The sequence below is a fragment of the Macaca thibetana genome, chromosome 3 (genome assembly GCF_024542745.1).
Source record: "Macaca thibetana thibetana isolate TM-01 chromosome 3, ASM2454274v1, whole genome shotgun sequence".
NCBI lineage: Eukaryota > Metazoa > Chordata > Mammalia > Primates > Cercopithecidae > Macaca > Macaca thibetana.
In genome coordinates this window covers 592,036-613,479 of record NC_065580.1, presented here as the reverse complement: position 1 = coordinate 613,479, position 21,444 = coordinate 592,036, and the positions used below count along the sequence as shown (strand labels likewise).

At 43.0% G+C, this 21,444-nt stretch overlaps 2 protein-coding genes across 5 annotated transcripts in view; one reads left to right on the top strand and one right to left on the bottom strand.

Annotated features, from left to right (window-relative positions):
* Nucleotides 1-21,444, top strand: part of DYNC2I1 (dynein 2 intermediate chain 1) — an 850,736-nt gene that overhangs the window by 645,955 nt on the left and 183,337 nt on the right.
* ESYT2 (extended synaptotagmin 2) overlaps nucleotides 1-21,444 on the bottom strand; it is a 102,290-nt gene that overhangs the window by 26,767 nt on the left and 54,079 nt on the right. For all 4 annotated transcript variants that reach the window (XM_050785713.1, XM_050785714.1, XM_050785715.1 and 1 more), the window contains exons 7-13: nucleotides 16,901-16,956; nucleotides 10,841-10,961; nucleotides 7,816-7,992; nucleotides 5,813-5,895; nucleotides 4,411-4,459; nucleotides 2,975-3,064; nucleotides 2,401-2,496 (exon numbers count right to left, since the gene is read on the bottom strand). In XM_050785713.1, the coding sequence (XP_050641670.1) occupies nucleotides 2,401-2,496; nucleotides 2,975-3,064; nucleotides 4,411-4,459; nucleotides 5,813-5,895; nucleotides 7,816-7,992; nucleotides 10,841-10,961; nucleotides 16,901-16,956 (672 nt within the window). The remainder of the gene's footprint in view (nucleotides 1-2,400; nucleotides 2,497-2,974; nucleotides 3,065-4,410; nucleotides 4,460-5,812; nucleotides 5,896-7,815; nucleotides 7,993-10,840; nucleotides 10,962-16,900; nucleotides 16,957-21,444) is intronic.

Genomic DNA, 21,444 nt, shown 5'->3' with positions numbered 1-21,444 from the left:
ATGAACCACAAGAAAATGAATTTTAATCATTATGGCTTCATTTCTTCCTCAGGAGAGGTTTTTTTTTAACGAGCCAGCAGCAGCTAAGGAATGGAGGACCGCTTCTCTACTTGCCACGGTTGTTCATCTCATGGTCAGATGTTCTCTCCAATGTTACAACAGTGTTACAGTTCATAAAACAAGCACAAAATAAATAAATACACAATAATTAAAATCATGCAAGAAAATAAAAGCATGCGACATCAGTCCACCGCCAGCCAACTGCGTTAGAAGTTCCAGTCCACATTCTGGCAGTTTCCAAACAGACAAAGGAAGAAAGAACCCCGGAGGACTCACAAATAGTGCTCTATAGACTGAGGCGGTATTTTCACAAAACACTAGTCCCGACGCTCGCCTCTCTTTTAAGTAGCCACACCCAAAGTTTCCCTCGTAGATGCTCTTAGGGCAGTGGAGCCAGGGGAGAAAGCAGAGAATGGTGGATTGTAGTCAATGAGAGCACCAGGAGCACCACAGACAGTGCAGAGGCAGAGCCAAAGAACCCCACAGCTCGCGGGACGCCCCTTAATCCAGCGCTGGGCACGCCACGGCTCTGCAAAGATCCTTTGCCTCTGACGGCCACAGCACATTCCATGCACAAAGTGCCCTTTTAACAGAAGATCAATACATTCTCTTTGGGTTGTTTTTGTTTTGTTTTGTTTTTTTGCTTATGTGACATTATTCAAATTTCAATTTAATGTGACAAAACGCACAGTTCTAAAGAGGCCTAATCCTTTGTAGCCAATTCACTGATGCTATTCTCTCTACCCTAACATAGAAACACTTCCACCAGGCATTACGGAAGCCTTTACAACAAACATTACCATGGCTAAAAGCAACAATTCTACTGTATAGAAATTCTGTGGAAAGATTAAATACGTAATGAAATAACTTTTTCCAAATTGAAATCGTAACAGATAAAGTCACAGACTTTAGACTGGAAGACTGATCAAATACCAAGGTAAATACTTTAAGAGAAATATAAGAATTCTTTTAGGAAGTTAAAATCGGTCAAGAAAGCTTCATTGAAATAAACAGTGCAATTATATACAATTACATACAACAAAGAGTACAATCACATCACATCCTCCCAGTATGAAATATAAGTGATCAATCATATCTTAATTGTACATCATTTTAAATAAAATGCACTGGTGCACAAATATTTACTTCATTTCTGTGCAAAGCTCAAGGAAATGCACAGTTCTCAGAACGTGGAAGGTGCTGGAGGAAGCCAAGGGTGTGCATCTCGTGAACTATGGAGTGTAGTCTGACCACGGCAAGGCAAGACTACAGGGGACTGAAAGGCTGATAACTTAGGTCCAGGGTGTGTGTTGAGAAGGGAGTTAAACTCTTCTTTGCCTTCTTGTCTATCTCCCTGTAAACACTGACAAAGGGAGACAAGACACAGGAAGACAATTTATGTACAGATGCCCTTGGGGGATGAGTATTTACTGTAGAGAGGCATTATGCAATAGACAACTTGGGGAGGAAAGAAACTTCTGCACCGGGTGGCAACAGTCTTTCTTCCAACAAAAGTGGCTGTGGACATGATGAAATAAAGACTGAGTGCCTACTCAACAAGTGTATGGGCACTCCAAAATCATCAAACAGGATGACATGACTAAGGACCACACCACTATCCTCACTAGCAGGGTTGAAGGTAGGATGACGGGAGAACACACTATACCTCACAAGATTGAATTAGTAAGATCTTCCTTCTCCGTGGTTACAGTTATTACCTATAAAATGATATTTTACAGTTTTCTCCACGAATGAACAATTCTGATACAAACAAAAGTATATGCTTCTAGGCAGAGTGTCTTGTATCTGGCAGTAGGTCATTCCGAGACATGGCTTCCTTTTGTTCTGCAAGAAACATCCCAGGCACCCAGAGGCCGGCTCGCTCGTACAGCAGCACCGTTCTGCCACCTAATGTTTACCTCAGGGATTGCCAAGGCCCAGCAGCTCACGCACGGCCCTGCGACAGCCAGGATGAGTCTGGATTTTGTAATCAGAGCTGCTTCATTTTATTCCCATTCCAAATAGAGACAATTTCCATCCTAAGGCAACCAAGTTTTAATACTTAGTGATTTTCTAAGGAGTTATCTTCTCCTCTTAACCACTATTCATCTTCTTTTCCTATATACTGGATAAATCCAGCTAAATGTATAAACAGAAATGTATGTACTCCCAGAGCAAACACTAACTTCTCCCTCTCCACTGCCACTCTCCTGCACTTGGATGTGAAGTGAAAACACACGACGAGAACAGGTGACACACAGTGCTGCCAAAGCAGTGGTTACGAGCAAGAGCAGTTGCTGGGAAATAAGCACCCAAAGGTGTTACCACTGTGTTACCTACCGGAAGGTTCCTTGCTGAATCCAAGTACAAGACCAGCAATGCAGAAGAAAGACCATCGTTGGCTTGGTCTTTGTCAGCTCTGATGTCTGTTAGCACCTAAAAGGATAGGAAAAAAGCCTTAGCAGCCATGTTTCCACAGGATTAGAGACCGTTTCTGTCTGATTGTATCATGTTGATTACGCTAAAAATAAGAAAGGTGAGAAACCATCCAATCCATGCAATAGAGACAGAACTAAAACAATAAATACCTTTTAAATAACAAGACTATTATTCCATATATAAGTCAATTAAATGAAGCACTCAGGTGATTTCTGGCTCTACAAATCCCTGCACTTTAACAAGCACAAAACCGAAGATCTGATAAAACAGGCATGAATGACCTATACATTTCATTTCTAAAATTCCATTATCTTTAATTTATCCCTGATGCTACTGTACTGACTTAATACACAATAAGGAAAATTACTGCTATAACTGCTAAAAAAATCAAGTAGCAACACAACTGAAAGAGACCGATCTCAGTTATGAGGAGTAGTTGGTTAGGTAGTTTTCAAGAGAACACACTCCACAGCACCTTATCGAGGTTTGATGCATTTGGCATTAACGTGAGCCACTCCAGTCTCAAGTGTAGCTTCCCCTTGGGAACCTCGTCCAGAGTGAACCACTGAAGAGAAAAAATGTTTATGTTCAGCAAAAGTTCTGAATCAAAAATCCAAATTAAACTCAGTCTCTACAAATGTTCCATGCTGCTCACTAACCGTGAGGCATCCACAGTTCTCAGTAACATGAAGGCTGAGCCTCACCATATCCAGCTCTACGCTGTGGGTGCCAGTGACCGCACGTTTGGAGGTGATGACAGCAGCAGGGGTGAGCAGACCATTCTAAGTGCTTTACACGCACCAACCCCTCGACCCCAACGGAAACCCTAAGCAAGTACTAGTATCATTCCTAGTTTACACATAAGAATTCAAATGTTTTCCAGCACTATCTAGAGATAGTAAAGTCTTGTATGAATAGACTTCTTTTTTTTGAGATGGGGTCTTGCTATGTTGCCCAGGCTGGGCTCAAGTGATCCTCCTGCCTCAGCCTCCCCCACAGCTGGGACCACAGGCCTACGCCTGTGTCTGCAGGCAAGCATGCTCCACCAATGGCATTTAATGGAATGTACAGGACAAGAGATAATACAACATTGATTCCAAATACTGAATTTCAGTATCAAACGATTTAATCCGCTTGTTCTAATTCATTACTCTATACTAATAAAATAGTATACTCTTGTATCAGCTTAAAAGTCACAAAATAATTAATCAAAGATGCTCCTCAAACGCTAAGTGATAGACGCCATGAGCAGGACTATCCATCCAGTGCCTGGCACACTCAGGAAAACAAGATATCATGGCCAATGAATGCTGAACTCTCAAGGCACGGAAACGTGTGATTATGAAAGCAGCAGAATTTAACATTTTTGTTTAATTTTTCTTCACTTATCTAAATCTTACCCATCTTTTAGAAGCCACCACAAATGTTTTCTTTTTGATTCTTTTTATTCTGATAGCAATAAAATGGTGGAAATCGAGTCTCCTTGCCATGAATTCCCACTGTCTCTACAGGCATCTCTCACAAGAGACGCCTCACTGGCCGCACTGTGCCTTCTCCAACCACCTGAAAATCTCCATCACTAGGGGGCATCTTGCACATCCCTGCCCTTACTCCTGCAGGGAATTGCTTGTTTGTCTGCAATAACGTCAGTTTATGCTTCATATCCGTAAGGATTCCCAGCATATGGTAGGTACTCAACACGCACCTGAATGGACTCTTAAATTTCTTTCTTTCATTTGGTATTTCTAAAAGGCCTAAATTCTTAGTATTTGTGACGTAAATGCCGTTCATGTCATACTAATTAGGATTCCTGCACTGTGTGATGGTGAAGGGGTGGTTCGTGGCCGCTCCGGCACAGGGCAGGGACTCAGTCAACAACTGTCAATAAACCAACACTCCAGGGAAACTTACTTCATCTAAAAGGCGCTCCTTTTCAACTTCAATGAGATCAATCATAAGACTATAAAAATAACAATACGACAACTTTAGAACATAGAAACACATTTCTTACGGAAACAACTTTAGAACATAGAAACACATTTCTTCCTGAAACAACCTTAAGCATTTGTCTATGAACAAGCACTCCAGAAATGCAACAAAACGCTAATAATTTATCAAGGAACAGACTATTCTTCCACAAGCTTCCTCCAGCTCACCCCCAGTGTCAGGAGAGTAAGAGTGAGGTAGAGTTTCTGTGAGCTCAGAATACTGAGTTTGACCCAGCTGAGGTTAGAGTTGTAAAACAAAAACACAAACAACTCATCTTCCCTACAATGTTATATGCATCAAAAAATGTTAAAAGCATCTCAACCCTCTTATTTTATACATCCTCTCGGTAGGGTTGTGTGTTACTGTGGATTCCTCACTTGCACAGTGAACGCTAACCTCACCTTCCCCTACCCTTGCTTCAGGCTCTAGACCCACGTTGCACCGAGCCCAGTGGACGCCCTTGCATCGAGCCCGATGGACGCCCTCACTCGGTGCGTCCGAGAGGAGGCCCATTCCAGTTCCCCTAAACCTCCTGTACTTCCAAGATTGGCACCACCCGAGGATGCCAGATACAACTAGATGGCACCTGATCTATCCCTGTCCGGCTTAAAATCTCTCAACTGTTCCTAGTTGTCCTAGGAAGTCTTATGAACTCTGAAGTCAGGCCATAACATGCAAGGCCATTCTTCATGAGGTATGAACCTCTCCAATGTATTCTATGCTGCATCTTTGTTGCCACAATTAATTCAGTCAAATAGTAACTTAATTAGGTTAAATTAGAAATAATTGATATTATTAACAAATGGTGGTCAAACAACCATTTTAAAAGTTTATTTTTAAAGCTATACTAGTTGTTCAATTGAAGTGAACAAATCAATATTTATTTTCCCAATGTGAATTACTATATACTGAAAAAATTAATCCAGCACTCAAAAAACTTAAAAAACCCATTTTTGCAATCTGGAAGAGAACTCTCCACTAGAACTCAGCACGGGGGAGGTTCTGCACGTAGCTATTAAGCCTTGTAAAGAAAGACAGTGCCCCTCAGAAAGAGTTTTTAATTTATTTAACTTTAATTAACTTAAGGCTAGTGGCTGCTGTAATGGACAGCACAGATCTAGCAGATTCACTTCTCTTAAATGTGAAACTTTTAGGAATCAAAATGTTTTAAGAAATCCAAGGTGAAACAATTGTTGTATCTAAGAACCATTTAATGAATATATAACAAGCATATAAATGTATTTTAAAACATATTTTTGATTAAAAAAAAAAAAAAAAACCGACCCCATGCCCTCCTCCAATAATCACGAAGGGTTTTAATTACCTTCCTAAAAAGTCATCCTTGTCTGGGTCTTCATCAAAGAGCTCAATCTCTAATTCTTGTCCAGGATGTTCATACACTAAAGCCTAAAACATCAATGGTGAGTAGTTAAGCGCATTTTTACTAATAGAGTCATACACGGAGTATGATGACTGATGACTGTGGTAAATATGACCATGTACTTTTCTCTCGTGGTAAATCCTTATTTATTTATTTATTTATTTTTGGAGATGGAGTGTCGCTCTGTCGCCCAGGCTGGAGTGCAGTGGCACAATCTCGGCACACTGCAACCTCCGCCTCCCGGGTTCAAGCGATTCTCCTGCCTCAGCCTCCCGAGCAGCTGGGATTACAGCATGTGCCACCACATCCAGCTTATTTTTGTACTTTTAGTAGAGACAGGGTTTCACCATGTTGGCCAGGCTGGTCTCGAACTCTTGACCTTCAATGATCCACCCACCTCGGCCTCCCAAAGTGTTGGGATTACCAGTGTGAGCCACTGCACCCAGCCAGTAAATTCTTTTTAGAACACTTATTTTTTTATTGTCAAGTCACACACACCTCTTGATGCGGGAGGTCACTGAAACACCTGCCACACAGTAACAGTCTACTATGCTTGTTTCTAGGGATCCCGGACCGTGTCTACTGCGCTTGTTTCTAGGGATCCCGGACCGTGTCTACTGCGCTTGTTTCTAGGGATCCCGGACTGTGTCTACAGCGCTTGTTTCTAGGGATCCCGGATTGTGTCTCAATAGGTCAAGTTCAATCACTCCAAAACAAGGTCATGGTATGTCACCACAAGCTTGGTGCAAGGCAAGAGACAGACCAAAGATCCAGGACACATCGCTCTAGTCCTGAAGTGGCTCCACTCAGATGCTATCTTGGAATAACCACAAGTTGTCTGCTTAGCACCACTCAGGGTAAGAAATTGGCAAGAGACCAGACTGACAAAGGAGTCAGGGAGAGGAAACCAGTGGAGTATAAACCGTACGACTGTCCTGAAGGGCAATTCTACAGATATATCAGTCCTTTAAAAACTGGTGAAGTGTAAATCACGCGACTATCCTGAAGGGTAATTCTACAGATATTTCAGTCCTTTAAAAATGCATAACTCTTGATCCAGCAATTTCACTTTAAAGAGCTTTTATCTGGGGAAAACTTGGCTGAGTGAAGAAAGAGACACTCACATTCTACTTGTACAGCACTGTTTGTAATGCCGACCTGAATGCCCTAGGCCTCTCTGGGTAAGCAGATGAAGGTGTCTATTCAATGGAATGGTTATTAAAAATCATGTAGATCTCTATTCATTGACATGTGAAGATGTCCTAATTTTTAAAAAAACTTGCAAGGAGGTATATAACTAACCTCATTTTTGTGTTTACTGCATTAATAACTGCACATAACATTTTATACATTTTTTTTTTTTTTTTGAGACGGAGTCTCGCTCTGTCTCCCAGGCTGGAGTGCAGTGGCCGGATCTCAGCTCACTGCAAGCTCCGCCTCCCGGGTTCACGCCATTCTCCGGCCTCAGCCTCCAGAGTAGCTGGGACTACAGGCGCCCGCCACCTCGCCCGGCTAGTTTTTTGTATTTCTTAATAGAGACGGGGTTTCACCGTGTTAGCCAGGATGGTTTCGATCTCCTGACCTCGTGATCCGCCTGTCTCGGCCTCCCAAAGTGCTGGGATTACAGGCTTGAGCCACCGCGCCCGGCCACATTTTATACTTAGAAAGACAAGCTACTCACGTTATGAAAAATATTTTGCTGATCATTTAGTATGATAGCATTACATAATTAAGGTTTAAAACATTACCTGTTGACATGACAAGAATGTTGTGTAGTAGGGAGAGAAGGTACGACACTTTTTAAATTTGAGAAATTAAACAAGGAACATTGAAATGATGGCCTAAATTAGCCACAGTCCCACATGACCATGCTGGAATGAGAGCTTGGCCACCCCGCTCAGGGCTCAGCCCACCGCCCCAGCGACACAGCGGACACGACACCCTACCTCATAGACTTCATTCCACTTTGGACTGAGGTTCTCCTTGATGACTTTGCTTTGAAAGATTTGGTTGCCAACTCTAATGATTCCATAGGGGTCTGACTTTCCTTTGACAAGTCCTTTAAGGTAAGTGTCTTTCCCCTGAAGGTCCTGAGCTTCAATAAAATGTATCCTTAGAACACCCTGAAAAGAAGAACAAACTGAAGTTTAGACCCTTGGCTGGCTCGTTTAACTGGCGTGGAAGATAGCTACGTGTCTGGCTCTGTCTCAAGAACTGGGCATGCAGAGGGAACAAAGACCCTCCTCTGGTGCCGATTACGTCCCAGCAGCAGGGAAACGCGGTAAGCATGTACAGGAGAAGCAGGTGCTGAGAAAAACAAGAGCAGGGCAAGGCAGCAGTGCCCGGGTGGGGCTGGCTCAGAGGAGAACAGAGGGGCTTCTGGAGTGATGACCCCTCCACAGAGACACGAGGACGGGCAGCCCCACGCGGCGCTCCTGGCAGAGGGATGCCGAGTGCAGAGGACCCAGCACAGCACTGTGCTTATCTCAAGGAGGCTGGTGACACAGGCCACCAAGCTGTACTAGATCCTGGTGCTACAGTGAGTAATAACACGAGAGGTTGTATCAGACCTGTCACTAAGCATTAGACATGCAGTAACTATGCTGTTCCATTTTTAGAATAATCCTATGAAATAGTGTCATTAAACTTATTTTAGAGAGAAGAAAACTGCAACTTTGAAATATGTATTATTCATAGACTTCAAACATACTCTTGGCCAGACGCGGTGGCTCACGCCTGTAATCCCAACACTTTGGAAGACTGAGGTGGGCAGATCACTTGAGGCCAAGAGTTCAAGACCAGCCTGGCCAACATGGCAAAACCCCATCTCTACTAAAAATACAAAAAATTTAGCCAGGCATCGTGGCACATGTCTGTAGTCCTAGTTACTCAGGAGGCTGGGCTGTAAGAATCACTTGAACCCAGGAGGCAGAGCTTGCAGTGAGCTGAGATGGCGCCACTGCACTCCAGCCTGAGCGACAGAGCAAGACCCTGTCTCAAAATAAACAAACAAACAAACAAACATAGTCTTTTCCCTAAAATACTGTTTTATTGATAAAAGAATAAAAAATTCCCTCTTATTTCTTCCAAGGCAAACAAAGATGTTCAAGTCACCTTTTGGTAGGAAGCATTCTGCCCCTACAGATCCTTTTATAAAATTACAGAGTGATGGCCGGGCGCGGGGCGCAGGGACTCACGCCTGTAAGACCAGCACTTTGGGAGGCCAAGGCGGGTGGATCATGAGGTCAGGACATCAAGACCATCCTGGCGAGCACAGTGAAACCCCGTCTCTACTAAAAAACAAAAATTAGCCAGGCATGGTGGTGGGCGCCTGTAGTCCCAGCTACTTGGGAGGCTGAGGTGGGAGAATGGTGCGAACCCGGGAGGCAGAGCTTGCAGTGAGCCGAGACTGCGCCACTGAACTCCAGTCTGGGTAACAGAGCAAGACTCTGTCTCAAAAAAAACAAATAAATAAATAAATAAATTACAGAGTGATATTCCTCATTCAATCAGCACAGGAATACATGTCCCTCCACAGAGGAACACACTTCAAAAACTCGAAGCAGCTCTTGTTTATATTTTCATACGTCTAAAGCTGGGATAATCTGGCCACATCTATTGAGGGCACTGGCTGTTAAGCCCACGTAGCTAAGGGCAGCCAGATCCAGGCACGCTCAGGTGCTCACCTGTACTCAGAGCATGAGAGACTTAGGTGCAGAGGAGCACGAGGATTTCTACATGTAAAGGGATTCCTACATTTCCAGAGGTGAGAGTCAGAAGTTAAGGAAAAAAGACATTCTTTTCTAATATACAGCATCACATTAAAGCTGTTGAATGCCAATGATATAACCAATTTGAGCACCAAATTAACTGGCATATTGTTACTTTTAAAAAATATAAGGATGCCTCTGCGTGTCTGTTAACTTGTGCACCATTATTTAGATCTAATTAAACCAGAAAAAGTAAAAAGGCATCAGGAGAAAGCGATCTGCTTCTACTTCAGCGAACAACAACAAAAAAAACAATATACCCACTGAAACAAGACCAACTTACCACGTCCTGTTTCAGTAAAAATAAATAACGTGGTGTGCACCGCTTACTACAGACACCACCACGATGGTAATGCTCACTTGGCTTCTGGAGTCCAAAGTCCAGGTAGACTAAATAGACACGGGATCCAACACCTGAGTGACTGAAAAGCTCTCCTTAGCCCATGAGAGATCCTTCACTCCACCCACCCCTTCCACAGTCAGCAGAAGGAATCTCATGTTCTTGACTACCTTGCAGTTATTTATTTCGTTTGCTCAAATGAAGGTGACATCAGTATCTGCAACCAGCTCTGTGTGTGGTTGCTGTCCCATTTTACAGACAATGAAACTGTGGCCCAGCTACGCCAAGTAATGTGCCCACAAAAGCAAAGCTACAGCTAAACTCAGGAGCTGCGACAAAAATCTAGTTCTGTTCTTTCCATTTTATCCAGGTCAGCTGTTGTATCAGTGCTGCTTCTACCAGGTTACTCATTAAATGGCTTCAGAGGCAACGGAATTCTAACAGCTGAGAGAAAATATACGAATTATTATACGAAGCTCTCATCATGACTGCCAGGAACACTGGTGCCTGTCCATTTTAATAAAAGGGCTGTCCATTTTAATAAAAACAAATGCAGTATGTGCGTCTGAGGTAACTAAGATGTCTGTGCCATGTACCTCTGCAGATTTAAATCTCTACCGGCCCCTCTGAGGAACACAGCTCTGGGGGGAGAACCATCCTGCTATCTCTGTGATGAGCTTTAGGGTCAGCGCCCATCAGTCAAGTCTCTTAAGGAGAGTGGCGGACGAGCAACAGTCAAGGCATCAAGACCCATGTGGCAAGCTGGCCGCTGGAGACACAAAGAGTCACGGCACCCAATGCCACACCCACAGGCAGCCAAGATCTGTCTTTCAATGTGAGTGGATGCCAGGACACGCTTACCTTTGGTACAGGAAACCGCAACTGAGCTATTTGAACTTCACTGACAAGTGGAACGGTGATTCGATTGGGAAGCACCAGATAATTTGATATCATATCCGAAATGATAGTATCTGATAAACCACTGTTCGTTGGGAGACAAAAAGAGCAAAAGGACCATCAGACATGCGAACACTTCTCTCAACACCGACAACAGACTTACCACGAATATGATGTAATGTCCCACTTATTTACAGAGTAGGAGTTATCTCATTTCTCCCGTGCAGTATTTACAACCCTCATTTCAATACTTTAGCTGTGATACTACTATGGAGACTATGATACAGAATTTATTTGTAGAACACAAGGTAAAATTCTAGTTATTGCACAAGTAATTGTGGTTTTTGCAAATAAAATGGCAAAAACCACAAATACTTTTGCACCAACCTAATACACTTCATAATTTCCTAAACAACATTTAATGTATTCCTACTTCATCACAGATTGTATACTTATTTACTAAAATACACTTCATTGACTTTTTTAACATAAAATATTTCAAACATACATATATAAGTACAGAGAATAACATTCACTGGCCCATTCTTGTTTATACACACACCCCATTTCTCCATTGTTGTATACTCGCCCCCATTGAAGGAGAACTTACTTTGTTCTCCCTTATCCATTATCCAACACTTTGAGTATTGAACACATTAATAATTTTGAAATACATCACTGCACAGCAAACTAAGTAAAGTGAATACAATTGCTTAGGCTAAAGGAAAAAATATACTTGCTTTTTTTTTGAAACAGAGTTTTGCTCTTGTTGCCAGGCTGGAGTACAATGGCATGATCTCAGCTCACTGCAACCTCCAGCTCCCGGGTTTAAGCAATTCTTCTGCCTCAGCCTCCCAAGTAGCTGGGATTACAGGCACGTGCCACCATGACTGGCTAATTTTGTATTTTTAGTAGAGACAGGGTTCACCATGTTGGCCAGGTTGGTCTCGAACTCTTGACCTCAGGTGAACCACCCGCGTTGGCCTCCCAAAGTGCTGGGATTACAGGCGTGAGCCACCATGCCTGGTCAAAGATGTACTTTTAATATATCTTTTTTGGCCGGGCATGGTGCCTGACGCCTGTAATCCCAACACTTTGGGGAGGCGAAGGTGGGAGGATCGCTTGAGCCCAGGAGCTGGAGACTAGCCTGGGCAACACAGAGCGAGACCCCCTCATCTCTACTTAAACAAACAAACAAACATATATGTATCCTATTCTCTAGGGTAACCATGAGAATTAAATAATGCGTACGTGGCAGCACTTTTAAAAACATTTATAAACGTAAGTTTCATTGCTGTACAACACCTTTACCTGAACTGTGAAGTTGCAAAAGTACTTTGCTTCTCGCCAGTAAAGTTTTAGATGCTAAAATTATTAACATAAATAATTACAAACAAAAATAACCACTGAGACAGTGATAATCATGAACGTTCAACAAATAAAGTCCAAGCACCCACTGCAGGACAGTATCCACATGTGATGACCCAGCACCTCAAGGACTTTTCAGTTTAATATGGAAAAAAAACTTGAAAAGCCCCCCAAAAGAAAAACCGTATATAACACTACTCTGCTTATGAACAGGTCAGTTATTCAGACAGTTAATACTCCCACAGAGATTCGGAGGGCTTCAGCCAGCAGACGCAGGCTGTGTGTTCACCATGCAGGGGCAGGACCCACCCACCTTTCTCCCACACAGACTCCCGGCCTCGGAGGCCACAGCAGCTAACAGAGCTCCCTGGGGGGGGCCCTCGCTGTGCCTCCTCACCCCACCACGCCCCGCACGGCCCTGAACTGTCGGGGTGTGGATGCTGCTCCCCTAGGTCTCCACAGAAGCGTCTCCTGTAGTGGTTACTTTCTTGGGAGTCACTATTTCCCTGTGTGTCCTTCGGAACCACGACTGCTCATCGCCTGTATTTCGTTTCCACCATAATCTTCGCCCTTCTCACGCCTTCAACACTCAGCTCAGAGCCGCTTATCAAAACACAGCAGATATTTAACAGGGATAGCCCAAAGTCATGGTGCAGTGAAGGAATTCAGGCATTATTCTTACACTACAACGTCTGGGGTTTCTTTTTATAATCAATTAATATAGCATGTGGATGCTCATTTTATAAAGATTGGTACAAGATTTCATTATGTTAAGTTCATATTTATTTTTAAAATTTCTTTCTTTTTTGAGACAGAGTCTCACTCTGTTGCCCAGGCTGGAGTGCAATGGCGTGATATTGGCTCATTGCAACCTCCACCTCCCGAGTAGCTGGGATTACAGGCGTGTGCCCACGCTCAGCTAATTTTTGTATTTTTATTAGAGATGGGACTTCACCATGTTGGCTAGGCTGGTTTCAAACTCCCGACCTCAGGCGATCCACCTGCCTCAGCCTCCCAAAGTGCTGGGATTACAGGTGTGAGTCACTGCATTTGGTCTCATAGTTATTTAATATTCACTTTTATAACCTAAGAGTTGCTATAGCTGTGACTTATTTGATAGACTCAGTGAGAACTAGTAGCCCCAATTTTACATACATACCTATTAAATTTCAGTACATAACATTTATGTAAACATAATTGTATTATATAAAATCTACATAATTGTGTATAAATTATGTATATCTATATATATAAACTCAGAAGAGATATTTTTACATCTCCCTTTTATACAGCAGCCTATTTTTTGAATGGTGTATGTGTATTTATCTGTTATATAAGGATATATTTTTAATGACATAATTCTATATATAGGAGTATATTTTTGTATTACATATATAAAATTTACATAAAAGACAAGAGGAGCTGGGTGCAGTGGTTCATTGTATTACATATATAAAATCTACATAGAAGACGAGAAGCTGGGTGCAGTGGTTCATTATATTACATATATAAAATCTACAGGCCGGGCGCGGTGGCTCAAGCCTGTAATCCCAGCACTTTGGGAGGCCGAGGTGGGCGGATCACAAGGTCAGGAGATCGAGACCACAGTGAAACCCCGTCTCTACTAAAAATACAAAAAATTAGCCGGGCGCGGTGGCGGGCGCCTGTGGTCCCAGCTACTCAGGAGGCTGAGGCAGGAGAATGGCGTGAACCCAGGAGGCGGAGCTTGCAGTGAGCCGAGATCGCGCCACTGCACTCCAGCCTGGGCAACAGCGTGAGACTCCGTCTCAAAAAAAAAAAAAAAAAAAAAAAAAAAAAAAAAAAATCTACAAAGAAGAGAGAGAAGCGGGAGCAGTTGTTCAAGTCTATAGTTCCGCTACTTGGGAGGTTGAGGCAGGAAGAGCCCTTGAGCCCAGGGGGTTGAGGCCAGTCTGAGAAGCATAATGAGATCTCTCTCTAAAAAAATGAAAAATAAAAATAAAATTGCTAGAAATGACTACTGTATAAAAAGAGCCAACATATAGGCCGGGCGCGGTGGCTCAAGCCTGTAATCCCAGCACTTTGGGAGGCCGAGACGGGCGGATTACGAGGTCAGGAGATCGAGACCATCCTGGTTAACACGGTGAAACCCCGTCTCTACTAAAAAACACACAGAAAAAACTAGCCTGGCGAGGTGGCGGGCGCCTGTAGTCCCAGCTACTCGGGAGGCTGAGGCAGGAGAATGGCGTGAACCTGGGAGGCGGAGCTTGCAGTGAGCTGAGATCCGGCCCCTGCACTCCAGCCTGGGTGACAGAGTGAGACTCTGTCTCAAAAAAAAAAAAAAAAAAAAAAAAGCCAACATATAAATTATTAAATAGAATGGAGCTATACATGTATGTATCTCTGTATTTACGTGTGTATGTGTGAATGACTTTTAAATAAAATGAATCAGGGATCAACTTCCCCAAACTGCAGGCTTGCCGAGGCAGAAGACATTCTTCGACTTTGCCCTTTCAGGTTGCCAGTATTAATACAACGCTATTTACAGAGTAGATGCTCAATAATGCTGTTTTATTTCAGTACTCCTGTGATACTGAAGGGAGGCAAAATCAAATACTTTTTTCTACACTGATGTGTGTGAATGTTTGTTCCATTTGGCTAAACAGTATCTACTCCCCCTACTTCTAGTGAAAGTTTTTGCTTTGGGGGATACCCCCATTCACTGGAGTTTTTTCACACAAGTTATCCATTTCTTTGCCTTCTGTAGGAATGTCCTGGAGATTGAAACCTGATCGTCGGGAGTCGCAGGAATCTGTCCAAGGGTGGTCTTTGCACACACAAGTCAGGCCAGGACCTAGGGGGAAAGGCGACTAAATCCGCAGACTAAAGGCTTATAGCTGCAGGCACAGCAAGAGCCTGCCGGGAAACCAGCCCACGAGGGACACGCCCACTCTACATGGGTCAGGAACTGGAGAGAGAGCCCTTACGGTGCCAACATGGCTCCATCTGAAACCCCTCAGAGGACACGTCAGCACTCCAGCTGCTGAGCAGGAAACAAGCACAGGCGTGTCCCATGCACGAGCAGCTGCGACCAGCTCAGAGCAGGCAGTGGGCGCCCATTGTTGGAAGAGTGAATAAACTGCTTTTTGAAAATATTATTTACTGGCCAGGCGCGGTGGCTCATGCCTGTAATCCCAGCACTTTGAGAGGCCAAGGCGGGCGGATCACCTGAGGTCAGGAGTTCAAGACCAGCCTCACCAACATGGCAAAACCCCATTTCTACTAAAAAAATACAAAAATTAGCCGGGTGTGGCAGCATGCGCCTGTAATCCCAGCTACTTGGGAGGCTGAGGCAGGGAGAATTGCTTGAACCCAGGAGACGGAGGGTGCAGTGAGCTGAGATAGCAACACTGCACTCCAGCCTGGGCAACAGAGATTCCATCTCAGAAAAAAAAAAAAAAAAAAGGAAAGAAAAGAAACTTACTTATTTACCTACTTAAGACCACTTGAGTCAGGTTTGTTGCTTGCAACCAGAATCTTAATGAACTCTTTAACCAATGTTTTAAAGTCGTGCTTTCTTTCCGCAGATCTTTTAAAGATCACAGCAATTTTCTGTATCCAGTAAACTACAGCACCTAAAAAGGACTTTTATTATGACTGTGCTTCAGATAATTAAAGTCCTAATTTTTCCCTAATAATGAAACAAAACTCTTTAGAAAGGCCATTTCAGAGGCATAAACAAATATACAGGAATAAAAAAATAGTCTGAAACCAAGTTTCATAATTTTCTAAACTATTTTAGGAAAAACAAATCACACTAGAAAATATCCACTAGAAACATATAACTTTAACCCAAAGGTGATGTGTTTTAACTTTCAAAAAAACCGGTAAAGTCAGCAAAAGCATTTAGAGGCTGTAATTTCAAAACTTCCTATTTGGGGGTGACCAACAGGTCTGCCATCCACAGCCCCATGCACTGTTTCAGGTAACGGGACCATGGTAACTAGAATGACTCCGTGTCTCTGAGCAGGGATGCACTCTCCAGGGCCTCAGATGCTTGTTACCCAACGTTTTTCTCCTGGTTTAGACACTAGATCGCTGTGTAATAATGAAAGGACTCCCAGCGAAATGATATGGAACTTCAAGTTCCTCACCTCTCACACTGAAGAGTACTGGCAAAGTCCACACTGTCCCCAACCACTTTCAAAAAGGAATGGAATAAAGGTTTAAAAAAAAAATGCGGAAAGGGTGGGGTAGCCATAGGCTGGAGAGACCCTGGAAAGCATTTCCTTTTAAAGTTTCCTTTATTGTTTCTGAGAAGATAAAAAAAAAACAAAAAAAACAAATTGGCAAACTGGTTTACAAAATATTAAAAGGCCTCTACTTTTCTAAAATGCCAAGGCCAGCAAGACACCTTGTGGTGAACAAAAGCAAATGAAGACTGAGTGCTCAGCTGGCACTCCAGAGCCCTCCTGCCCTGGCCCATCACTTCCCAGCAGCTCCCTATGGCAGAAGGAAGCCCCTGTGCCTCTGCTTGTTTCCACGACGGCCTGTGGAGAAGGCACCCATTCACCCGGCAGACGCAGGTCTTAACCATTCTCACACTATTGTCAAGACATCGAAAATGCACAACACGCCCTCGAACGCTAAGCCTTGGGGACCAGACATGAGACTTACTTCAATCCAGGGATATCCAGAAGATTCGTCAGTCCTGTCCAGTTAATTTCTAAAAGCTGTTTTAAAACAAGGGCAAAATATTAAGTTCCAAACAATTTCCAATTATCAAATCAGGTGCACACAGACTTGTTTCTTTATAGACAAAATGTGTTAGTACACAACACAGACTCACACACTTCATCCTTCGTAATATATCAAGGACACCTTTCTTTGGTAGTACGTGGAGACCTGCCTCTTTTTGTTTTTTGATAATGTCACAGTTTTTGCTAGTAAAATCGTAAAACAATTTATTTACCCACTCTCCTGTGGATGGACACTTAGAATTTTGACAGTTTCTCTTTATTGTAATTACAAATAATGATTCAGGGAATGCCTTTTTACACACATGTTCTTGTATACATATATAGACTAGCATTCCAAAAGTCAGATTTTGGGGTCAAAGGCTTATATTCACTTTTTTTTTTTTTTTTTTTTTTTGAGACGGAGTCTCGCTCTGTCACCCAGGCTGGAGTGCGGTGGCCGGATCTCAGCTCACTGCAAGCTCCGCCTCCCGGGTTCACGCCATTCTCCTGCCTCAGCCTCCCGAGTAGCTGGGACTATAGGCGCCCGCCACCTCGCCCGGCTAGTTTTTTGTATTTTTAGTAGAGACGGGGTTTCACCGTGTTAACCAGGATGGTCTCGATCTCCTGACCTCGTGATCCGCCCGTCTCGGCCTCCCAAAGTGCTGGGATTACAGGCGTGAGCCACCGCGCCCGGCCTATATTCACTTTTAATGTCAATAGATAGTACCTACCTGCCCTCCAAAAATACTGTACCCATTTACATTCCCACCCAAAGTGTATGAAAATGTCCTTTTCACATACCTCACCAAAAATAATACTAAAACCCAGCCTATCTGGCAGTTAAATAACGGACTTTATCATTGTTTTACTTTGTATTTTCCAATTAGCAGACCGTGCTCTACCCATTCATTCGACATCTGTGTTTATCTTAGAATAATTCCCATACAGTTAACTAACATTCCATTAAGTAGATGTTGGTTGGTAAAAACTATTGATTAGAAATACTGCTTTTCCTATTATGTTCCTTTAACAGCACATAATAAAATTACTTGTGCTCCATATTTGTAGAAGAAATTCTAAGTAAAATTGCATGATCTCAGTCACGCATATAGCTGAGTAACAAAACTGCTTGAATCCCTTTTTGCTTGCAAGCAAATATAAAGTGGAAGAGTCAAGATTCTTACAGATAGAACTAAAAAAAAAAAAAAACCAAAAATTTTTAAGACCCTGAAAGGCTAAGATTTCTCAGTGTAACAGAAATGAGATATAAATACAAAAATTAGGGAGGAAAAAATAGGCAACTAATCTTCAAACTGGACTGCAAACATCAGTATCAACCTATGCTTTACTTCCCCCTTAAAATAAATGTTTTTCCCTAGTCCACCCATTGAACTACCTGGCTAAACCTCTACATCTAAATCATATGAATATATTTATAAACATTGACTGAAGAGCTCATTTTCCTTTCTCATTTCTCTCACAGAACTTAAAAAGGAACAGGTACTCCCTGCCACAACAAAATATTCTGGTCATACAAAAATACCTGTTATGAGGAAACTAAGATTTAAGAGGGCATCGTAACAGGATTCTATCATTTAGTTCTGAAGGTTGTTACTCCTGATCACAAATCTACTTCAGGAAATAAGAACATATCAAAGATGCAGCACAGAATCTTGCACTCGACTCAGGTTCAAATGCAAGCACCTTGCACAGCGCACCATCAGAGGATCCCCAATGGTGACTGTTCCATCCGCAGAGCCAAGAGACACAGGAGCCACGTGAACTTCAAGAAAGGGCGGCTGTGTCAAGGAAAGTGGCAGGTAAGCATCTAAATAAAATCAGATGAGGCCATTGTGGTTAAAAGAACAGTAAAGAGAATACAATTCAAAGATGCTATTTAATAAATAAATAAAGAATTTTTCCTACACAGCCATGCCTCGGCGATATCGTGGGCTGGGTTCTAGAGCAGTGCAGTAAAGGGAATATTGCAACATGTGAGTCACACACATTTTTTGGTTTCCCAAGGCATACAAAAGTTATGTTTAAACTATAGTCTATTAAGTGTGCAATAGCATTATATCTTTTAAAAAATGTACATACCTTTATTTTAAAACACTTTATTGCTAAAAAATGCTTACAATCACCTAAGCCTTCAGCGTGTCACAATCTGGCTGGTAGAGGGTTTTGCCTCAGTTTTGATGGTTGCTGACTGACTAGGGTGGTGGTTGCTGAAGGTTAGGGTGATTGTGACAACGTCTTAAAATAAGACAACAGTGAAGTTTGCTGCACTGACTGACTCTTCCTTTCAAAAAAGATTTCTCTGTAGCATGCCATGCTGTTTGACAGCATTTTACCCACAGTAGAACATCTTTCAAAATCGGAGTCATCCTCTCAAACTCTGCTACTCCTTTATCAGCTAAATTTATGTGATATTCTAAATTGCTTATTGTCATTTCAACAATGTTTGCAGCATCTTCACCAGGAGTAGATTCCATCTCAGGAAACCACTTTCTTTGTTAGTCATAAGAAGCAATTTCTCATCCTTAAACTTTGATCCTGAGACTGCAGCAATTCAGTCCCCTCTTCAGGCTCCACTTCTTTTTTTTTTTTTTTTTTTTTGAGACGGAGTCTTGCTCTGTCGCCCAGGCTGGAGTGCAGTGGCCGGATCTCAGCTCACTGCAAGGTCCGCCTCCCGGGTTCACGCCATTCTCCTGCCTCAGCCTCCCAAGTAGCTGGGACTACAGGCGCCCGCCACCTCGCCCGGCTAGTGTTTTGTATTTTTTTTTTTTAGTAGAGACGGGGTTTCACCAGGTTAGCCAGGATGGTCTCGATCTCCTGACCTTGTGATCCGCCCATCTCAGCCTCCCAAAGTGCTGGGATTACAGGCTTGAGCCACCGCGCCCAGCCCAGGCTCCACTTCTAACTACAGTTCTCTCGCTGTTTCCATTCCACCTGCACCTCCTTCTTCCACTGAAGTCCTGAACCCCTCAAAGTCATCCATGAGAGCTGGAATCAACTTCTTCCAAACTCCTGTTAATGTTCGTATTTTGTCTCTTCTCACGAATCACTGGTGTTTTCAATGGGATCTAGGATGGTGAATCCTTTCCAGGAGGTTTTCGACTTACTTTGCCCAGATCCATCAGAGGAATCACTGTCTGTGGCAGCTATCGTCTCACAAAATGTAATTCTTAAATAATAAGACTTGAAAGTTGAAATTTCTCCTTGATCCCTGGGCCAGAGAATGGAGGAGGTGTCAGCAGGCAAGAAAACAGCCTTCAACTCCTTGTGCACCCGCATCAGAGCTCCTGGGTGATCAGGTGCACTGCTGATGAGCAGTTATGTTTTGAGGGACTCTTTTTTTTCTGAGCAGCAGGTCTCAACACTGGGCTTAAAATACTTGGTAAACCAGCGTGTAAAAAGGTGTGCTGTCATCCAGGCTTTGTTCTTCCAGGTATAGAGCACAGGCAGCATAGATTCAGCATGATTCTTAAGGGCCCCAGGCTTTTCAGAATGGAAAATGAGTGCTTACTTCAACTTAAAGTCACCACCTGCATTAGCTGTGACAACAGTCAGCTTGTCCTTTGAAGCCTTGAAGTCAGGCACTGACCTCTCCTCTCTAGCTGGGAAAGTTCCAGATGGCATCTTCTTCCGGCAGAAGGATGTTTAATACACATTGAAAATCTGTTGTTTAGTGGAGCCACCTTCATCAATGATCTTAGCTAGATCTTCTAGACAACTTGCTACTTTACCTTGCACTTTTATGTTACGGAGATGGCTTCATTCCTTGAACCTCACCAACCTCTTCAAACTTTTCTTCTGCAACTTCCTCACCTCTGTCAGTCTTCATCGAAGTGAAGATAGTTAGGACTTCGCTGTGGATTAGGCTCTGGCTTAAGGAAATATAATGTCTGGGCTGATCATCTCTCCAGGCACTAAAACTTTCTCCCTATCAGCAAGAAGGCTATTTCTCTATCATTGGTGTGTTCACTGGAGCAGCACTTTTCTCTTCCTTCAAGAACTTTTCCTTTGCATTTACAATTCGGCTGTTTGGCACAAGAGGCTTAGCTTTCAGCCTGTGCTGGCTTTCAACATGGCCTCTTCACGAAGCTTCATCATTTTTAGCTTCGTTTTTTTTTTTTTTTTTTTGAGACAGAGTCTTGCTCTGTTGCCCAGGCTGGAGTGCATTGGTGCCATCTTGGCTCACTACAACCTCTGCCTCCCAGGGTCAAGTGATTATCCTGCTTCAGCCTCCCAAGTAGCTGGGACTACAGGCATACGCTGCCACGCCCAGCTAATTTTTTTTTTTTTTTTTTTTTTTTTAAGTAGAGACAGCTTTTCCCATGTTGACCAGGCTGGTCTTGAACTCCTGACCTCAGGTGATCCACCCAGCTTCTGACTGAAAGTGAGAGGTGTGCAACTGTCTTTCACTTGAATACATAAAGGCCACCGCAGGGTTGTTAACTGGTCTAACTTCAATATTGT